General features: G+C 50.6%; 1 protein-coding gene and 1 long non-coding RNA gene across 9 annotated transcripts; one reads left to right on the forward strand and one right to left on the reverse strand.

The window, feature by feature from the left end:
- Positions 1–50: 50 nt before the first annotated feature.
- Positions 51–6763, forward strand: LOC139075693 (uncharacterized). 2 transcript variants are annotated; one of them, XR_011526356.1, is made up of 2 exons: positions 51–406; positions 1023–6763. It is a non-coding gene; the product is annotated as an uncharacterized lncRNA (long non-coding RNA). The 2 variants fall into 2 exon arrangements; XR_011526351.1 differs by having other exon boundaries at positions 60–277.
- On the reverse strand, positions 2629–20194 carry CHRNB4 (cholinergic receptor nicotinic beta 4 subunit). Of its 7 annotated transcripts, XM_070573587.1 has the most exons (7): positions 19678–20023; positions 15115–15263; positions 13964–14117; positions 8865–8909; positions 8653–8762; positions 6872–7862; positions 2629–3579 (listed from the first exon to the last, which is right to left on the reverse strand). In XM_070573587.1, exons 4-7 carry the CDS (start codon positions 8889–8891, stop codon positions 3439–3441), a joined length of 1269 nt encoding a protein of 422 aa, XP_070429688.1. In that variant the 5' UTR covers positions 8892–8909; positions 13964–14117; positions 15115–15263; positions 19678–20023; the 3' UTR covers positions 2629–3438. The 7 variants fall into 7 exon arrangements, with proteins under 7 accessions (XP_070429688.1, XP_008532174.1, XP_070429667.1 ...); XM_008533952.2 differs by lacking the exon at positions 13964–14117 and having other exon boundaries at positions 19678–20194; XM_070573566.1 differs by having other exon boundaries at positions 8653–8909; positions 19678–19941.
- Between the last annotated feature and the right edge of the window lie 398 nt (positions 20195–20592).

The raw sequence follows: 20592 nt of genomic DNA on the forward strand, positions 1-20592 counted from the left end.
GGAGGGCGGGCGCGCGGCCCGGCTCCTCCCGCCTCCGCACCAATCCCGGCGCCGGCCCCGCCCGCCATGGGGACCCGGCGTCTCCGCGACGCCCGCGGGGGTGCGCTGGCGCCGTCGGAGGAGGGAGCGCCGCCCCCAGGGCCGGGCGCTGGGCAGGCTCGTCCCTCTGTCTGTGGCCGGCGTAGCCCGTGGACGGCTCTGCGCCCGACCAGTCGGGGCAGGTGCTGACAGACCGCCGGGAAGAAGAGGGGCCGAATCCCTGTCCCTGGCTTCCTGGGTGAGTGACGGTCCCCCCTAACCCGGGGTGGCGACCACGGAACTACACGGTCGCTGGACCGCCTGAGAGGCTCTAACACACCTTCAGAACGAGGCCTCAAGATTTTGACCCTGTTGTTAAATATTGTAGGTGAGATAATGGTATTTGTTTTTGAGAGTCCTTCTAGTTTAGAAGGCGGAGGGTTGGAGTCAGTTAAAACAGTATCAGCTATAAGTTGATAATTGTTGAGGCTGATGAGGAGTGCCTGGAGGTTTGCTATACTGTTCTAGTTTAGCATAGGTTTGAAACGCTCCTTGATAAGAAGTAAAACAGAAGAAGAAAGAAAAAATAAAATAAAATATGAGGCTTCGATATGAAGCCATCAAAGAGGTCACTGCACTTCCCGGCCCCTGGCTCCTTGCAGAACCTCCTCTGCTCCCACCGCATCCACCCCCTTGGGTGCCCCAGGAACGTGTAGTGACCAGGCAGGCCACCCTGGGGCCCCTTGGCCTCTCTCACCACTCACTCGGGGGCGGGGCGGGCCGGGGGGGGGGGAGGGGGCGGGGGAGCGGTGGGGGCGGGGCACCTGCAGGCTTCCTTGAGGTCCCTTTAGCACAGGACTGGTGCTTTATTATTTCCAGAATGGGCTGCCTACCCACATTAAAACCAAACAAAAGGAGACATTTTGCAGGACCCATAAAATGTTTGTAAGAATTGGGGACTACTGCTCAGGCCCCCAGTAAGAGCATTCTCATTCTCCTGGCAGAGAGCCCTTCATTTGGAAAATATTGCAGAACACACATCCAACCAAGGACTTGCATCCAGAAGCTATAACAACCCCTCAAAACTCAAAAGTAAGAATAGACAGGTATGAGGGATCCTTTTGGTGTGGTGCAAATGTTCTAATACTGGATTATGGGTGATAAACTTACTAAAACTCATTGAATTGCGCACTTAAAATGGGTGGTTTTATAATATGTAAATTATACCTCAATAAAGTTATTTTTAAAAATTTAACAGTAAGAAAACTAAAACCTAATATAAAGAATGAGCAAAAGAGTTAAACAGATACTTCACCAAAGAGGATATACAGAAGGCAAAAAAATCACATGAAAAGATGCTCAACATCACTAGCCCAAGGAAAAAGCAAATTAAAACCAGTATAATATACTACTTCACATGCACTGGAATGGCTAAAATAAAAAATACTGTCAATACCAAGTGTAGATGATGATACAGAGCAACTGGATCTCTCATACTTTGTTGGTGGGAATGCAAAATGGTACAGCCGCTCCAGAAAACAGTTTGCCAGTTTCATATAAGTTAAAATACACTCCGGGGGCCGGCCCCATGGCCGAGTGGTTAAGTTCACGCGCTCCGTTGCGGGGGCCCAGGGTTTTGCCAGTTTGGATCCTGGGCACGGACATGGCACTGCTTGTCAGGCCATGTTGAGGTGGCGTCCCACATGCCACAACTAGAAGGACCTACAACTAAGATATACAACTATGTACCAGGGGGGATTGGGGAAGATAAAGCAGGAAAAAAAAAAAAAAAAAAAAGACTAGCAACAGTTGTTAGCTCAGGTGCCAATCTTTAAAAAAAAAAAAAAACACTCTGCATATGACCCAGCAATCACACTCCTGAGTATTTATATAAAGAAATGAAAACTTTCGTTCACACAAAATCTTATATGTGAATGTTTATAGCAGCTCTTTTCGTAATTGCCCCACACTGGCAGCAATCTACATGTGCTTCAACGTCCACGTGATGGAATACTACTTAGCAAGACAAAAGGACAAACTGTCCACTCAATAACTTAGATGACTCTGAAAGCCATTATGCTGAATGAAAGAAGCTACTCTCTGAAGGCTACATCCTGTATGATTCATTTAAATAGCATTCTTGAAAAGTCTACACTGGACGGAGGGACAAGAGATCAGTGGTTGCCAGGGGTCGGGGTGGAGGTAGGCATGACCAGAAAGGAGTAGCGAGAGGGAGCTGTTTTGGGTGATGGGTCTCTCCTATATCCTGATTACACAAATCTATGCATGGATTAAAACTCATAGTACTATACGTAAAAAGTCAATTTTATAGTATAATAATATAAAAAATAGAATTTTAAAAAAGTTCTCCTCCATTCCACAAATGTTTTGAATGTCTACTATGTGCCAGGCACTGGGCAAAAAATTGTATGTGAGAGAACCCGTCAGAGCATCTGTGAGGGAGACACAGCTGAACCCAGCCGTGATCTGAAGCAGAACGTGCCCAGGGCCGCGGAGCGTGGAGGAGGGGACCTTCTCTTCAGCGGGGAACCAGGGATGGCTGCTCCCAGGAGGGACATCTGAACTTGAAGGAGGAATAGGAGCTATTCATTCATTCGGCAAACATTTATTGAGCACCTGCTGTGTGCCAAGCTCTGTCCTAAGTCGTGGAGATACTGCAGCGAATACGAGGGACCATGTCCCTGCTCTCTCAGAGCTCACACTCTAGAGGGTGAGATGTGGACAATAAACACACCACCAATTAAGAACTTCAGGCACCGAGGAGCACTCGAGGAAGGTGTCAGTGTAAAGTGGCCGTGGGGGAGGACCCTTTAGAATAGGCGATTGGGGAAGGCCTCTCAGGGAGGTGACCTTAGAACAAAGGAAGGACTGGAGCAGAGCTCTGAATGATGCAGCCGTGGGAGGAGCTTGGGAGGCCCTGGAGGAAGAAGGTTGGGGTAGAAGGTACAGCAAATGCCAAGGCTCTGAGCTGGAAAGGATCCTGAGTGTGAGGGACTGAAAGAAAGCCAGGGAGCCTAGTGGTCAGGGGGAATGGAAGGAGATGGGGTGAAAGGTAGGCCAGGATGTGGGCAAGATGCCGGGCACATGGTAGGTGCTGCTGTTTTGCTTGTCCTTATCCTCAGGGCCTGGGGCAGGGAAGGAAGACCAGCCAGAATTCAACTGTCCCCCTCCTGCTGAGATTTCCTGGGGGTCCTCCAAGGCCTTCAGAGAAGATAGTCCAGGGCCCCCATCCTCACCCCTCCCACAGCCATGGCTGTTTGATGGGGTTGATGCCCAATGGTCTTATATTTATTTAGGGCCTCATCAGCCTTGATCCAGAAGGAAGCAGCAAACTGCCCACTTGGCTGCTCACATCACCTCACCCCACAGCCCTGGGGGCCCTCAGACACACAGGGCAGCCTAGGGCCCCTCAGAGGGCATGTGGGTCTGGAAGAGGGGAGGTAGGAAAAGCCCCACGGTGCCGAGCACACATACAACCACGAACACCCACAGGAACAGCCGGTCGACCACCATGGCCACGTACTTCCAGTCCTCAATGACCTGCAGGCAGACAGAGGGACCAGTTATGGGGGCTGAGCATTGGGTCCTTCCTGCTTTCCCTCCTTCCCTGAGTTGGGCCCTCACTACCTGGCCAGGGACCCCACAGGCCACCCAGAACTTGGAGTGGCAAGTTCTGAGTCCAAGGCTGGTCTCTCAGCTGGGCTCTGAGGTCCTCAGTCCACCCCTACCTGACCCCCGCAATATTGCAGAGCCAATGGGAACTCGGGCTGTACAGAAAAGTTAGGAATGGAAGGGGTTATTAACACCACACGTTGTGATTTGAAAACCAAATCTGATTATAAGTAAGGCCTGAGGATCACAAGGCCCCTTCTGTTATTCTCACTCTAAGTCTCCTGCGTGAACTGGCTCTGCCCAAAGGAAGATTTGGGGCCCAGCTAGCTGAGTAGGGTGGGATGCTGGGGCCTGCAGGACACCTGGAAATCTTGCTGTTTAATTTGCTCAATTCCATTAATAGCAGTGTCTGCTAGTGCCTGTAATTAAGACCCAGCCTCCTCCTGCTGTATCATCTAGGTTTCTCTCTCTGGTCTTCTCAGAGCCCAGTGTGGGGTTGGCAGAAACCTGGCTGGCCTCCAGAGGTGCCACCACAGATATGCCTGCCTCCTTTACCTCAGGGAGATGCCCTGAGAGAGCCCCAGCACCCTGGCCTCCTCCCCCATGCCTGCTTTCACACCTGGCCCAACTGGATCCCTCTGCATACTTTCCCTGGTGGAGAGTGGCTGGATCAGGACTCGGCAGAGGCTCTGGAGTTGGGAATTTGGGCAGCAATAGGCAAGCTGACATCAGTGACCCGATTTATCAGGGCCCCGTCAGTGATGTGCATCGACCCTCCGGGATAAGCCTGTGTCAACCAGCCCCTCAAAGCCACAGCCAAACACGGCTGCGGCCCGTGCCCATGATGCAGCAGGCCCTGCACAGCTCTCCATGCCGAGCTTTCCTCGGCTTTCTTGGGTTTCTTTTTGACAGCCCTAATTTCAAACGACTTTATTTTTGGTGTGTGTATGTGCTTTTCCCCCTCTTTTTATATTTTTGTGCTATCTATAGTGACCAATTAATCACCAGGGAGGGTGAAGGCGCTTCTGATGAGAAACACAGCCTGGGCTGGCTTAGGGGCTGACATGCTCCAGAAGGGAAGAAAGCCTCTTTTTTTCCAGATGGACATGAGAAAGACAGTAAGTCCACCATGTGCTCAGTACAGGGCAAGAAAGTTTAAGGACATCACAAAGATCTAGGTACAGAGCTTGGCACTGCTCCAGGCCAGCTGTGTGACCCTGGACAAGTCAGTGAGCCTCTCTGAGCCTAGCTTTCCCTATTGTAAAATGAGGGCTTGAGTAAATACCACTTCACAGGCTTCCTGGGAGGGTTAACAGTAATGTTTATCAGGTCCTGGCAGAGCACCTGATGTGTGGAGCTCAGTGAACACTGGTGATTATAAGAATGGTGGGTCCTGCCTGGCTGCTTCCCATAAGAGGCTTTAGATTAATTAATTAACAGCAGGAGACCTGTGAGTGCCAATGGGGTGGTGAGGCCTTTAGAAGAGAAAGTTCAGCCAGGAGTACAGGAGAGCAGTGCTTCTAACCTGCATGTGTACACAAACCTCTGGAAATCTGGTTAAAGATACAGGCTCCTGGACACCCCCACAGAGATTCTGGTTCAGTCGGAATGGGTGGCCTCGAAGTTGTAGTTTGAAAAGTTGCCGAAGTGGTTCTCATTTAGCCAGCAGGGCCCCAGGCTGCCTATTAATATTTGGGAGCCAGTGAATTAGGTGATGCTGAGCTACTGGATGGTTTTAAACAAAAGAAAGCACAATCAAATTAAATTTTTTAGAAAGAGAAATCTGATAGTCCTATTGAGCTGTGCTTATCTAACTGGAATGTGCCTAGGAAACTCCTGGGGATCTGGTGAAAATGCAGATTCTGAGCCAGCAGATCTGGGGCAGCCTGAGATGCGGCGTTTCTAACAGCTCCCCAGTGACGCCCATACTGCCGGTCCAAGGCCCACACTCTGAGGAGCCAGGGTGTAGAAGAGCTCATGCCCTAGATTCCATTTGTTAGCACATCTCTCCTTTCTTTTTCACAGAGTGATTCTGGAACTTTTCCGGCCTGTCCTTTTCCCTCTGTGCTAACTAATGGAATACCAGTGCTTTCCCTTGAGAATGGGGCTGGTGAGAAGGAATGGCAGAAAGTAAGAACGGGGAGATGCCCTCTTTTTGACATGCAGCTGCATGTTGTGTATTAAAAACCTCTTCAGAGTCTGATCTGATAAGGTGTTAAAATGAGACTATTCACAAGACTGTGGAACTTGTTCTCCTGCCCAGTATGGAAATGTGTGTGAACATTTCTAACCATTACCATCACGTTCTGTGTTATTATAAAATTGTTCTTTGAAGTGTTATCTGTTCAGAGGCGTCATTTGAGACACCTGAACTCTAGCACTCATTGCTTTGTCCTGTGAAAGTAAAATTAACTTCTTTTTCAAAATCTGTAATTGTAGTCACCCTGCTTGATAATTTATTACCCTGGTAGCAATAATATTTTAATTGATATTTCTATAGTCCTAAAAGCTATGTGTTTATATGGCTTCTTGGCAAGCTTGAAGGGGTTGGGAGCAGACACCCTCAATGCTCCACCCAACCTGTGTCCCTAAAGGCTGCAGAAGTCATTTTCCAGCCCACTGCCAGCCTCTCACTGCAGACGCCTGCATCTCCTCTCTTCTCTGCCTCAGGCCTTTCTCTAGCACCAAGGGTGCTTGCTCCACAGCTGGCTGGCATAACCAGGAAGTGCGGGGGAGTTAATACCAGAGGCCTACCCTGAACCCACAGGGGATGGGAGCTGATGGGTAAATACCCACACTTCCCTCCCGGGGGATGATTTTGAGGCTTGTTCTCAAGCCTCAGACGGTCCCTAGTGCCCACAGCAGTATCCTGCTCATGAATACCCAAATTGGCTCTCTTCCTTTCTCTGTCTCCCTTTCCCTACTTCCTCACTGTGCTTCCTGGCATCACTTCTCAAATCAACTACCTTTGCCCAGGTCTTCATCTCACGGTCTGCTTTTGGGGAACCCAGAACAAACGAAAAAGGATCCCTGGTATGTATTTCCTCTCCCCCAATGCATGAAGCTATAATAAAACTCATTTCAGTTTTGGATTCCTTATTCAAACAGAGAATTTGAGAGCCCTTGTCTGATATGAATTAACCATGGGACATGGGAAACCGGTGATATTATCTGAGGCTCTCCCATTGGGCAGGTGGCAGGGGCTGGGCTAGCAACTTACACTCTGATCTTGATCATCACTCTTCATGTGCTGGGCGATGAAGCTGACGCCCTCTAAGGCCTCCTGCACATCCTGCGGGAACCTCCCGGAAGACCTCAGCCGGAAATCGCTGGGGATACCTGCCCAGTCCAAGCCGGCTGGAGACTTGGGAGCTGCAGAGGCAGGATTCACTAAGTACATGGAGTTCCCATAGAGGTTGGAGGAGCTGGCAGGGCCCGTGGCCAAGGCAGTGGTGGCAGTGGCCTCGGACTTGGTCAGGCGAGACTGGCTAAGCTGGGGGGCCCTGGAGGGGCTGCTGTCAGGGCGCTTCATGAAGAGGAAGGTGGGCAGCTTGTATAGGAAGCAGTGCTTGACCCAGGGCGCCATGGTGTGGGTGCTAGGTGAACGGTGGTGTACATTGAGCACACAGACACTGGTGACAATGGAGAAGGTGACCAGCACCATGGTGAACATGAGGTATTTGCCAATGAGTGGCACATCGAGGGAGGTGGGCGGCACGATCTTGGAGATGAGCAGCAAGAAGACAGTGAGCGCCAGCAGCACGGAGATGCACAGCGTCATCTTCTCGCCACAGTCGGAGGGCAGGTAGAAGACGAGGATGGCCAGTGAGGTGATGAGCACACAGGGGATGATGAGGTTGATGGTGTAGAATAGTGGCTTGCGCTTGATGATGAAATCATAAGTCACGTCCACATAGCTGGGGTCCTGTGGGTTCACCGTCCTTCGCCCTGGGAGGGCTACTATGTCCCACTCACCACTGGGGGTAAAGTCATCCATGCTGGCCGTGGGCGACTTGAGGACCATGTCGATCTCCGTGTGGTCGTAGGTCCAGGAGCGGAACTTGAGGGTGCAGTTCTGCTGGTCAAAGGGGAAGTGCTTCACCTCAATCTTGCAGGCACTCTTGTAGATGGCAGGGGGCAGCCACAGGATGCTGCCATTGGAGCGCACCACCACATTGGTGTAGAGAGACACCTCATAGGTCCCGTCCGCGCTGGGGGCAGGGGCAGGGCATGGAGGAGAACATCATGAAATCCATGCTGAACAAGGCCTGGCCTGTTCTCAGAACTTGCCAAAGAGCCCTTCAGGACTGCTTCTCACTAATCACCCTTCCAGCCCCTGTGCCCTCACTGAAAAGGCCTGCTTTACTTGGCAGCTGCAGAGAGAGCCCTACCATGAAGCAGCCTGAAGGCTTCATGTGGATTAGCTCATTTAAGCCTCACAGGGAGGTTTTATTATTATCCCCATTTTACAGATGGGAAAACCAAGACTCAGAGAAGTTAAGTGACTTCTTTAAGGTCAGAAAACTAGTAAGAAGTACAGCTGAGATTTGAACTCGGGTCTGTTGTCCCTGGACCCCATACTCATAATCCTGTCATGCTTCTGCCAGTGTAACTACGACCCAGGAAGAGTCTCTTTAGCTCCCTCCGCTTACCTAAGATAGTTATGCATAGTGAGTCAGTCCTACCAACATCCAACCCTGATAAAGCAATTGAGGGTTAAAAAGAGAGTATGAAGGACAGAAAGAGCACTGGACTGGGCGTCAGGATGCTAGCCTTGGTCCCAGCTGTGCCTGAGTGAGTCAACAGGGCTCTCCCCTTCTCTGGGCCTCTGATTTCCCATCTGCAACTGAGGACTCTGGCTCTCTTCTTCCAACCTCATGGCTGGAAGTCTGGGTGAAGCACAGATGGGGCCCATGGCTGGACTCAAGCCTGGAGGAGCCCCAAGGGCTGGGCCTGCTGCCTGGCCTGGCCCTCACCACCTTGGCCAACCCTGCCACTCACTTGTTGTAAAGCACAATGTCAGGCAGCCAGATGCGCTTTGCGGGTATCCTCAGGATGTTCACACCCTCATAGTGGGAGCTGTTCCAGGCCAGGCGATAGTCAGTCCATTCCTGAGCAGACAGGCAAGGCCCTGTCACTTGTAGGTCTGTTGCCACCAAGGGGCAGCCCTGGAGGAAATGCCTCCAGGGCTGGGGACCCTGCAGGGCACTTACCTGTTTCAGCCAGACGTTAGTGGTCATGATCTGTTCTCGCTCATTCTGGGGAGTGAAATGGGCTATATCAGTTCACCGAGTAGGAGGAGCCCTCACACATAGACCCCACTTTAACATGTGAAAGGCTCTGAGCTCCAGGAGCCATGTGACTAACTGCCAACCCAACATCTCTTGGATGGCTCAAAAGTATTTCATACTTTTGTCTGAGACAAAACATGATCTGTACCCAAACCTGGTCCTTCATTGACATTGCCTTCTCAGTGAATGGCACCTCCCGCCATACAATTCCACAGTCAGAAACCTGGGAGTTGTCTCTGACACCTCACTCTCTGATCCATCAGTAAGTCCTGTAGATTGTATCTTGTACATGCATCTCAAATTTGTCTGCTTCTCTCCATCTCCACTGCCACCATCATCTGTTGCCTGGACCATTGCAGTAGCCTCCTAACTGGTCTTCTTGCTCTGCCCTGGCCTGCCCTTACTCTATTCTCTACAAAGCAGCCAGGGTGATCCTTTTAAAATCTCACCTCATCAGAATACGTCCTCTGCTGAAACCCTTCACTCCCTCACCGTATCATCCAAAGTAAAAGCCAAAATCCTGCCCCCTCAACCCCATTAGCTCTAGAACTTTCTATCTCAACACTCTCCCATTTGCCCATTCCACTTCAGCTACTCTTGTCTCTGCTCCTGCCTCTGCACATGCTGTTCCCTCTTCCTGGAAATCCACACAGCTGACTTCCTCACTTTCTTCAGGTCTCCTCTGCTCTGCCTACATAAAATAGCACCCTGTCCCTCTCTCTCCTTCTTACCCTGCTTTATTTTTCTTCGTAGCTCTTATCACCACCAGATACCATCTATTTATTTGTGTATTGTATGCCACCTCCCACTAGAACTTAAGTTCCTTGAGGGCAGACAGCACCTAGAAGGGTATCGGGGATGTGTCAGATACACGATAAATATTTCTGAAGAATATGAAAATCCTACCACAATAACCCAGACCCCCATAATCCATCTCTCACCTGGACCACTATAGGACCTTCCCACTGGTCTGTGTCCGTTCTGCACCACCCCCCTCCCCAAACACATACGCCTGTCCTTCCCATGCAGCCAGAAGAAACTTTCCAAAGGTCCCACCACTTCCCAATCTTATCCCTGCTTAGGTCACTTCTGTGGCTTCTTCCACATATAGAATAAAAATCTAACTCCTTCACAGGGTCTGCAAGGCCTTGCCAACTTTTCCAGTCTTTTTTCACCTCCCCATGCCCCTTTTTCTGTGCTCCGGCCCACTGGCCTTCTTCAGTTCTCTGAATGTGTCTTGTGTTCTCAGTCTGTGCCATTTTTGCCTTCCTCCTCTTCACCGAGATAACTTACAGCAACCTAATTTCAGCTTGGGTGTCACTTCCTCAAGAAAACTTTCCTGAACCCTCAACTAGGTAAGCATATCAATAGGATAAGGTTCAGCTGCCAATAACAGAGAGCCGAAGTAACACTGACTTAAACAGAGTATAAGTTTATTTCTCTCGTGTAACAGTCTGCATGTATATAGTGGTTCTGTTCTGCGGAGTCCTTAAGGACCTAGGTTCCTTCCAGTTTTCTTGTGCATGGTCCAAGATGATTGCTGGAGCTCCAGCCATTATGTCCACATTCTAGGCTGTTGAGGGGTAGATGGGAAGAGGAGACAGAAGAATGTATGCTAATTGTCTTGTTTTAATTAGAGTATTTAGGCCATTTACATTCAATGTAGCTACTGATATATTTGGGTTTAAACCTACCATCTATCTGTTTTCTGTTTATTCCCTTTTCTCACCTTGTTTTAGATTTTATTATTCCATTTTCCCCCATATTAATGTGACTCTCAGTAGTTACCCTGAAGACTACAATATGTATATACTTTTTAGATCATTTTAGAATCTAACATAAATTAATACTTTTACCACTTCCAGAACAAGGCAAGAACTTTAGAACATTTCAACTCCATCTACCCCCTTCTGACTTTTGGGCTATTGTTGTCATGTATTTAATTCTACATATAATTAAAACCTTGCAAGATATTTTTGTTGTTTTGTACTGTCAATATCAATGCAGATTCCCCCATTTACTCACCCTTCCCGCTGTGCTTCATTCTTCCCTACCTTTCTGTGTTTCCAGCTGGGATTGTGTTCATTATGGTTAAAGAACATCCTTTAGTATTTCCTTTAGTATTGGGTCTTCTTGTGTTAAATTCTCTGGTTTTTGGTCTGAAGACATCTTTATTTAACCTTCACTTTTGAAGTATATTTTCACTGGTTGTCCACTTCTAGCTTGCAGTTTTTTCTTGCAGCACTTTTAAAATGTCATTCGATTTTCCAACTTCCATTTTGAGCTGTTAGTTTTATTGTTGCTCCTGCCTCCCTCCCCCCCACCCCCCCACCTCACTCGCGAATGCTTTTAAGATTGTCTTTGTCTTTAGTTGTCAGGAGTTTGAGTATGATGTCCCTGGGCATGATTTTCTTTTGTATTTATCCCTCATGGGGTTCATAGAGCCCCTTGAAACTGGAGCTTTGTGTCTTTAGTCAGTTTTGGAAAAGTCTGAGCCAGTATCACTTTAAATTGTTTCTGTCTTATTCTTCATTTCCATTCTTTCTGGAACTCCAAATACACATTTTAGATCTGACCTTTTTATCATGCACCATATTATCTTCTTTTTTTTTTTTTTTTTTTTTTAAAGATTTTATTTTTTTCCTTTTTCTCCCCAAAGCCCCCCGGTACATAGTTGTGTATTCTTCGTTGTGGGTTCTTCTAGTTGTGGCATGTGGGACGCTGCCTCAGCGTGGTCTGACGAGCAGTGCCATGTCCGCGCCCAGGATTCGAACCAACGAAACACTGGGCCGCCTGCAGCGGAGCGCGCGAACTTAACCACTCGGCCACGGGGCCAGCCCCACCATATTATCTTCTTTTCTGTATTTTCCATCCTTTTTTCTACCATTTGTCTAGATATTTTCGATTGTCCTTTCTTCCAGTTCATTAACTTTCTCTTCTCCTATGACCAATCTGCTATTAAACCCATCCAATGAATTTGAAATTCTCCATCATTATAATTTTCATGAACATATTAGTGGTTATTATTTTCCTTTTGAGAAGATTTGTTTTTAATAGTGATAAAATACACATAATATAAAACTTACCACTTATTGACAGTTATTTTAAAGTCTATGTCTGATGACCCCAATATCTGAATCATTTGTGTGTCTGGTTCCATTGTCTTCTTTTTTCTCTTTGTCTTTTTTTATTTCGTCTTGTGTTATTGCATGCCTAGTAAATTTTTATCTGACTTTATCTGCCTCCAGGGAGTACTGACTTTGGCTTTATGGCAGACAAGAGTAGGAACAGATCACCTTGATCTAGTCTGTGACTGAGCTGGTTCAAAGCAGGTTTTACTTTTTGTGAGGGCTAGTCTATTTTTGATTCATTTTTACTCTTAGGGGTGGTCCTTTCAAGGTCTCCACCAAGGCCCCACCTCCTTACTGGGGCTCAAACTCCAATATGTGTCACCCAACCAGTCCTGTGAGAGTGCCAAGCATTCAGCTAGGCTTCCCAGCCTCTAGCCACCACTTTGTGCTCAGCTCCTTAGCCCCTTGGCTCTCTACTGTTTAACAGTCATCACGTGTGGGGAATAGCACCACAGACTGTCAGGGTCACCTCCTGGAACCTGGCCCCTCAAGTCCTGGCTGAGCTCTCCAAGGCGTTCAAACAGACTTTGCTTTTTATTTGTATTTTTTTTTTTTTTTTTGGAGAAGGAGGGCCTTTGTGACCAGCTTTTCTAATTTTTCTTATGGAAAGGTTAATCTACACAATCTACTTTGCCTTTACTGAAAGTTGAAAACCTTCCTCTGTCTTTAAAAAAATAGTTTTAAGTTGAGGTATAATTTATATGCAGTAAAATATATAGATCTTAAGCATACAGTTTGATCAGCTTTAACAAATGCAGTACCCGTGTACCCCACCTCCTTTCAAGGTATAGAACATTTCTATTACCCAGAAAGTTTCCCTGTACCTTAGTCTTCTCCCTCACTCCCCCAGCAGCTGCTGAACATGCCTGAGGACATTTGTTCAAGACCTGGCCTTCCCAAAGAGCTGCTTCTGAAGGCCTGTTTGCCTTACCCAGCACAAACTCCTTGCCTTCTCCCTAAAAACTTCCATCTTTAAACTGATCATATCTAAAACCCACCCACCTCCCACATACGGAAAGAAAAAAACCCCTGAAGACTTAGTATATGTTTTGTGCACAGCTTTCAGGATTGGGACAGCTCACAGTGCAGTCACGGGTAGGGGTTGGAGCCTGCGCCCTTCCTCCTCCTAGTAACTTCTGTTATCTCACAGGACCCACAGAGCAGATCTCGCAGGGGCAACCTGAACCTGGAAGCATGACCAGAGCCATCTGCCTGTTTACCAGGGCAGCAGCTGCAGGGTAGCTGCTGGGCTCACCCCATTAAGCAAAAAGCCCTTGGCTGGACAGTAATACTCAGACACCAGCCTGGTCAAGGCCTTCCAGTTGGCTTGCAGAGGGGAGAGGGACAGGAAGCACAAGGCTTTTCATCCGTCTGCCATTCTTGGGCTGTGCTTCCTCCAAGGGGAGGGAGCCAGCCATTAATTTGGCCAAAGCCTTCTTGAGAACTATAGGTTGGAGGGGCTGGGTTTGTGGGGGCCAGCTGTGCTAGGTTGAGAGGCTGGGAGTAAGAAGGCAGCCACCTGACCAGAGGAGTTTCAGCCTCTTAGTTATCTCCTTCCACATGGCTGGTTACAGCACCCTACACACTCCTCATGGGAACGCTCCCCTCAGAGCTGCATCCAGGGGCAGAGTTCCAACCCTGTGGGTGGGAACGTGGGAAGGGCCACACAGGAAGGTTAACAATGGGCCATGGTTCCCTCAGACATCCCCAACTCAGAGACAGCAAAGGGGAGAAGGAGAACTCTCTGGCACCTCAGCCTTCCTCAGCACCCCCCAACCCTACCCCACATCCACACATCAAGACCTGACAACCCTACTTGTGAACTCTGCAATCACTTTCTCCTTTCCATACCTGCAGCAACTTCCTTCATTGGTCCAGACCCTTACTTACTTGGTTAGACTGGTGTAGCAGCTGCCTCTGGTTCTGGCCCTACACCTGGGCCTCTGAACCCATCAGTTCCCCCAAACCAGTTCCTATCTCCCCCAACAAGTAGGGGTATGTGAGGTCATCTCTTGAGCAGACTGGCAGAGATCATAGGGCAGGGCTGTGAGGACAAGGAGGAGAAGATTATGGCCATGTTGGAGGCTCACCGGTCTAGGGCAGGCCCATTGGCTGCCTACCCAATGATCATTCCCTCTCACTTCTTTGTTAATAAAACCATGACTTCGTTAGAAATTGGATACTCATGAACTTCATGGGCCCTTCTCTAGCTTTTTCGCCATGTCTCGATAAGTCTAAGCTGACCATGGTAATTCCATTCCTCCAACCAGTTTTGGTGAAGGCTTAGGAATGAGCTGTAGCCCTGTCCACCAAGTGGAGGACAGGTTGCCTAGACGGCAGGTCTCTAGGAAAGTTTTCCTCATGGTCAAAAAGGGACCCAAGAAAGGACTTGCCGTTTCCTACCACAGATATTGTCATGTGGTGATTTTATGTTTGGAGTTATGGCTGCCATCTTATAGTCATGGGGGAAAAAACAAGAGAATTGCAGAGCGCTGACATCATTGACAACAACCTACAATCATGACACCGTTGAATTACTGCATTGACCAACTCTGAAACTATTGGCCTATTCTCGTTATGTGATATAATAGATGTCCTTATTCTTTTAGCCACTCATAGTTGGATGTTCAATTACTTGAAGCCAAAGTATTTTAATTGATATTGAGATCGTGGATTTGCAGCTGGCTCCAAACTGTGAAACTGGTGTGTACCAAATGGGCAGGACATCCCAAGCAAAGAGAAAGGTATGTTCAAAGGCACAGACAGCATTTTTGGAATGAAAGAATCATAATGTAGAGGCAGAGTTAGGGCCCTCAAAGTTTAGGCAAATTCCTTAATTTATGGATATGGAAAAAGATTAGATGAATAATCTGGGACCTTGTCCAGAAGTCTGGGCAATGCCAGAAGTAAAACCCAAGTTACTCAACTCGCAGCCCTGCACACTGAATGGGCACTCCTTTCCCCAAGACCTGGCCAGCGCCCTGAAGACCCATCATGCCTCTCCTCCTGCACCTTGAAGCACAGCTGGCCCCTCCACCTACCACGCTGATGAGCTGGGCCAGGGAGAGCTGCAACTGGATGGAGATGAGCTGGGAGGAGCTGGTGGCTGGGCGGATCAGGTTGTTGTAGCGGGTTTTGTTCAGAAGGTCGTCCATGAGCTTCTCCTCGGCATTGGCCACACGGCAGTCCCCTGGGAGAACACATAGTCAGATCTGCTGGGCCCTCTGCAGCTGATGGACGTGAAGGGGAGAGCTGCGAGGGCCAGGGAGCAGAAGTGCCCTCAGGGCCAGCTCAAGCAGCTAAAGTGTTGGCAGGCCTGCCTCTCCTTGGGGACTTCAAATTAAAAATATCTAAGACAGAGCTCAGTTCTCTCCTCCCATGCCCTACGTCTTCCTCCTCCTATTCCCTCTAGCAATGAATGGCACCCCACTCTCTAGGCATCTATTCCAGAATCTGGGCATCTATTCCTGATCCCTCTCTTGGTTCATCCAAGTGCCTACCGATCTCTGTCTATTCTGCTTTCCAAGTCTCTCAGTCTGGCCTCCCATCTCCACCCCTTCAGCCCTGGTCCTGGCTCACCACCCTGCCCTGGGCTCTTCCAGTAGCCTTGTTGTTGTCTCCCCACCCCAACTCTGCCCCTGCCTTCATGTAGCATGCAGTGCCAGAGTGGTCTTCCTACAGCAAACTGAGCTAGAGCCCTTCCCTGCCCACAGGCTCTCCGAGCTGTAGGCAGAGTTCAACCCAAATGTTTAGCTGGGCTCCCAGAGCCCTTTGCCCCCGCCCCCCCCCCCCACCACCAGCTTGTCTTCCTCCACCTGATGTTTCCTCGCCTCTCCACCTCTATGCCCAGATACTCGCGTTCTGGCCATACCCTACTGTTTTCCTTTCCGCACTTGTAAGTCTTTGAGCACACTCTTTCTCCTGCCAGGACTGCCCCAGGCCACCGGCCACCAAACGTCTGCATGTCTGTCTTGTGCAAGAAACCAGAAATGGCTCCTGCCTCAGAGAGCTGCCAGTGTGGTGGGGGAGAGACCTCTCAAATGTGGGTTTTCTGTGCAGAGCTGGGTGGATGGTGCCTTCTCTAAGAAGAACAGGACTGGGCTGGGGGAATTTCCTGGGTTCAGGCTTGGACCTACAGAGTGCAAGGTGCCTTTGAGACGCCAAGTGCTGGAGTCCAGCTGATAGTCAGCTAATGGTCTAGAGCTTAAAGGAGAGGTCTGGGCTCAGAGTCATATTCAAGACCCAGCAACGCAACATCCTGAAGGGAGCCCAACCTCACTGTGATCCCCCTGAGCTCCCACAGCCCCAGATCTGCCCCTCTCTACACCCCAGATCTCTTGCCAAGTGGTATTCAGGTCTTTGCCCCATTTCCCTCACATGTCTGGGAGTGAAGGTGAGGTTCAGGTCTCAATCTTGTTTACTCTGGTGTCTTCAGGGAGAATGTGTCAGGTATGGGTGGGGGGCACCTTGGGAAGAGGGAGACTCAGGAAGGTCATGGATACCTGAGCTGGAGAGCCTACCTGCAGGGAAATGGATGAGGGTATGTAGAGGAAGTAGTGTGAGAGAAGAATAAGAGAATAAGGGAGGCTGAGGAGGTGGGGGTGGGGCTGCCAGAGAGGGGCTGCAGGCTCGCCAGGCCCAGGACTCCAGGACTTCTGAAGGGCCAGTTACTGCATTTTACCAAACCCTTCCCTCTGGGTGGGTCCAGGGCGTGAATTGCCCTGATTAAGCAAGTCTGAGGTAGACTCCTGGGTGGGTGCTGGGCTGGACACAAGACCAGGAGGAGCAGCCGCCACCCTCCCTGCTCCAGGCATTTTCCAACTCGCTGCCTATCTGGAGCAGATGCAATATTTAGTGCCTTGTGAAAGATGCTCCCAGCGCACCTGCTGCCTGCTGTCCCTCCCCGAGACTGCCCCAGGCTGTCCAGAGAGGGTCCTCTGGATGCCTGGCCTACATTCTGAACCCCGTCTCTCATCCCCTGGACCTCCTCCCAGAGGTCAGCTGCTTGAATACCCTGGAAGCCAGTTGGTAGCCCTAGGCTGTAGCTGGATCCCTCACACAGCCCCTCTTTAGTATATATATTTGAGCTGACTCCTCATTTCATAAAAAGGGGTGTGACTTGCCCAAGCCCATCTGGCATGTCTGGGGTGGCTCTGGGGTCAGAATCTGCAGCTTCTGGCCCCAGCCCTGCCGTGCTGGGGGAGGCTGGATCCGACATCTCTGCAGCCCCAGGAGGCTGGTCCCGCTGGGTTCCTGAGAGGCCAGGGCCCCTCTGCAGGCCATGGGGCTTGTGTTCCAGCTCTGAACCCACCTGAGATGCTCAGGTTGCTCTCCTTTGGGTCTGTCCTGCCTCTCAGGCATTCAGCTGGCCCTGAGGGACCCTCGCCCATCTTGAGGACCAGCTATGGGCTCCAAAGTTAGAGGTTCCAAAAACCTTAGGCCATTTAGCCCAACCCTCTGTTTCTCAGCCGAGGAAGCAGACCAAAGAGGGAAGGACCTTACTCAAGGAGCTCCAGCAAGTCAGTGGCAGAGCCAGGTCTAGGAGCCTCTTTCAGACAGAGGCCCTCTCGGGACCCCATGCCTTCTTTAGTGCCCTTGTTAACTTCCCCTAAGGAGATGGCCCCTGCAGAGGCCATACTGATGTCCAGGGTTGAGTGTGTGCCTGTGTTTGTACTTGTATGTGTGAGTGTGTAGGCCAGAGTAGGAATGACCAGCAGAGCTGCTGGTGCTGGAATGTACTCCCACCCCCCAACAAAGGAGGGAAAAACGCCTAGAACAACACATTTAGGCTTTCCAATCTGCTGCTTTATGCCTGTGAGGCCTGCTGGGTTCAAAAGACAAGAGACAGGCCTCTGACCCCTAGATGGCAGGGTTGGCCCAGAATGGGTGGAAGCTTCTGGGGCACAATTGGGGGTCACATCCCAGCCCTGGGGCTGACCCAGTCAACAGAGAGGCCACCACTAGAGGTCAGTCATGACTCAGTGATTCTGATGAGGAGTGGGCCCAACCTGCCTCTGTCCAGGACCTGGCCTTCCTAGGCCTTCCTTCTCTGGGAAAACTGCTCCCCAGCAGAAAGGAATTACAACCCAAGAGGAAGCCATGGCTGGAATCCTAAACTGTGTGAGTGTGTGTACAGTTTGAAGAAGCATAGCTGATCTTAAAATCTATATTGGAAGAATGGAAAGATGATACCTATTGTTTTAGAATACAAACTACAGAAAATAAAGGTCAATGTAATCGTCCTGGCAAGTAGGCATCTGAAAGACAGAGTGATTTTCAGTTGGGGGTGTGCTTAACCGAAGAAGGGAACAGGAGATTTGTATTTATTAAAAGGAAGCTGTAGATTAAAAAGAAAGCTGGAATGTTTACCTTTTACACAGAGCTCACGATATATTATCAATAGCTTCTCTAATTGTATGTAAGAATCACCTGAATGCTTGTATAAATGCAGATTCTCAAGCTCCATTTCCAGAGATTCTGATCCTCTGAGCCTAGGATGGGGTCCAGGAATCTGTACTGGGTGGTTCTGATGCAGGTGGCCCCAGGACCATGCTTACTGACTCACACATCTGAGTCCCCAAGTATGTAGGCAGGGCATATCATCCCCATAGAACATATAAGGAAACTGAGGCTGAGAGGGGAAAGGAATGGCATGGGGTCACCCAGCATGTGACAGAGCCAGGATACACATTGAATGCAGACACCATCTTTGGTGAGAGCTCCACTTCCCTGTAGGAACTTTGTATGTCCCCCCACTCCTACCTACAACACCCCCTGTGCTGTATCTCTGTCCAAGGAAGATGTAGTCCTGGTCCTCTATGCTAACTAGGGCTCAGAGGACAAGCTTGGGCCAGAGGGTAGAAGCTAAAAGAGTCCTCGGAACTCAGGTGGGGAATCTGAGGCCCAGAGAAGGCAATCCTCACCACATCTGGACTCTGTCTGGGAAGGACTGATTGGATTTCCCTTCCAGGTTTCAGAGTCTACAGGTTCCTGAGTGGCAGGCTCCACCTCACCAGCCCCGCCCTCAGCCAAGCTGGCTCCCCAGGCCGGCCAACTCCCAGGGATGGGTGACCAGAGGCAGTGGTGCCATAAGTGTGTGTTTCTTAGGAGATCCACTCCCAAACTGCAAAACATTCCAGGGCTGGCGATTTGGGCAGCCCATCCCAGCCCGGCCCCCTCCCCCCGACCCCAGCTAAGTTTCTCTCTCCAGTTGCACTGTGGAGGCTGAGCATCGGGTTCGCTCCCTGGTGTCTACACCTCGCAGGCGAGGAACCTGTCGGGACCAGTCGGTGTCCCGCAGCCTCCCTTAACGCCGGGACTGAGGGGAGCTCCCTGCAGAGCCGGTACCACCCAGCCCCGCTGCCCCGCCCAAAGGCACTCGCTACGGAGGGTGGCCCTGGCAGGCGCGCAGAGAGGAGGTCCTCACCCTAAACCTCGCAGACCCACTCACCCTGGCCTCAGCCCCGCCCATGCCCTCATCTGGCTGGGACAATCTCGGGCCATTCTCCCGGGCGCAGGGCACCCTCCCTCCCTTCCCACCTGTGGCCAGTCCAGCCGGGCTCTGCTCGAACCAGGCGTCCCTCCCTCCTTCCCCGAAAACTCACCGGGCCCGCAAAGGGCAACCAGGGAGAAAAGGACCAGGGGATGCGCGCTCCTCATGGCGGGTGGGGGCTGAGGAGGCAGCTGCGGCCAGCTCAGCTGTCGGACCACCCGGGCACCTTCGAGCCGTGAGCAGTCGCTTTGAGCGCCGGAGCCGGCCGCGGAGGTCTGAAAGCGCGGTGACGGCGGGCACTAGGACCCAGCCGAGAGCCCCTCCGAGCCCTGCACGGGCAGCAGCCGTGAGCTCCGCCCTCTCGGGGATGGGGCGGGGCGGAAGAGACCCCGGGGCTGGGCCGGCTCTTCTGCACCAACACGCGAGTCTTCGCCCGGTGGCTGACCATGGTACTTCCCGACCTACTAGAGGCTCCCAACCTTCCTCGAAGGGAAGACGACGGGGACAGCGCGTGCACCCTTTGTACACTTGGGGAGACTGAGGCAGTCGCTTGCCCTGGATCCCTCCACTGTTCGGGAAAGTGGTTGTACTCCAGCGGCGAGGTCCCTGGGCGTTGCCTGCTGTCTGAACTGAGGACACGGGAGGTCTTTCGGAAAATGATTTCAAGTCCGTACCGATGGGGTTTAAGAAAAGTAAGGAGCATTGCAGAATGGGGAGTAAGCCAGCTGGAGTAGGGCACAGCTATCTGCAGACACTGGGGGGAGGGCGTTTAGGAAAAGTGTGTGAATTTTGGGAAGGTGAAATAGCTCAGGGTCCTCTTACCCAGGTTGGGGTACTGGGAATGGGAGAGGATGGGGCCAGAGTGGGCTGGCAATGTCCTCCCCCTTGGGCCTTACAACCTGGGCTGACTAGAGGCAGCTCAAGTGACTCAAGGGGGCAAGCATGTCCTCCCCCAGCCAGGTGGTCCTCACTCGCTAACTGTTGGAATCAGTACCATTCCCCTGCTGGTTGGGAACCTCACAGGACA

This window comes from Equus przewalskii, chromosome 1 (assembly GCF_037783145.1).
Source record: "Equus przewalskii isolate Varuska chromosome 1, EquPr2, whole genome shotgun sequence".
Taxonomy (NCBI): Eukaryota; Metazoa; Chordata; class Mammalia; order Perissodactyla; family Equidae; genus Equus; species Equus przewalskii.

What these genes read in the sequence shown, in the direction of transcription:
- CHRNB4 (XM_070573547.1), bottom strand. Translation starts at nt 19,732, where the DNA reads ATGAGGAGCGCGCATCCCCTGGTCCTTTTCTCCCTGGTTGCCCTTTGC. An exon ending in TGGCCCAGCTCATCAGCGTG is followed by an intron (nt 8,910 to 15,114) that starts GTAGGTGGAGGG and finishes TTCACTCCCCAG; the next exon opens with AATGAGCGAGAACAGATCAT. An exon ending in GTGATGATCAAGATCAGAGT is followed by an intron (nt 3,580 to 6,871) that starts GTAAGTTGCTAG and finishes GTCTGCCTGCAG; the next exon opens with GTCATTGAGGACTGGAAGTA.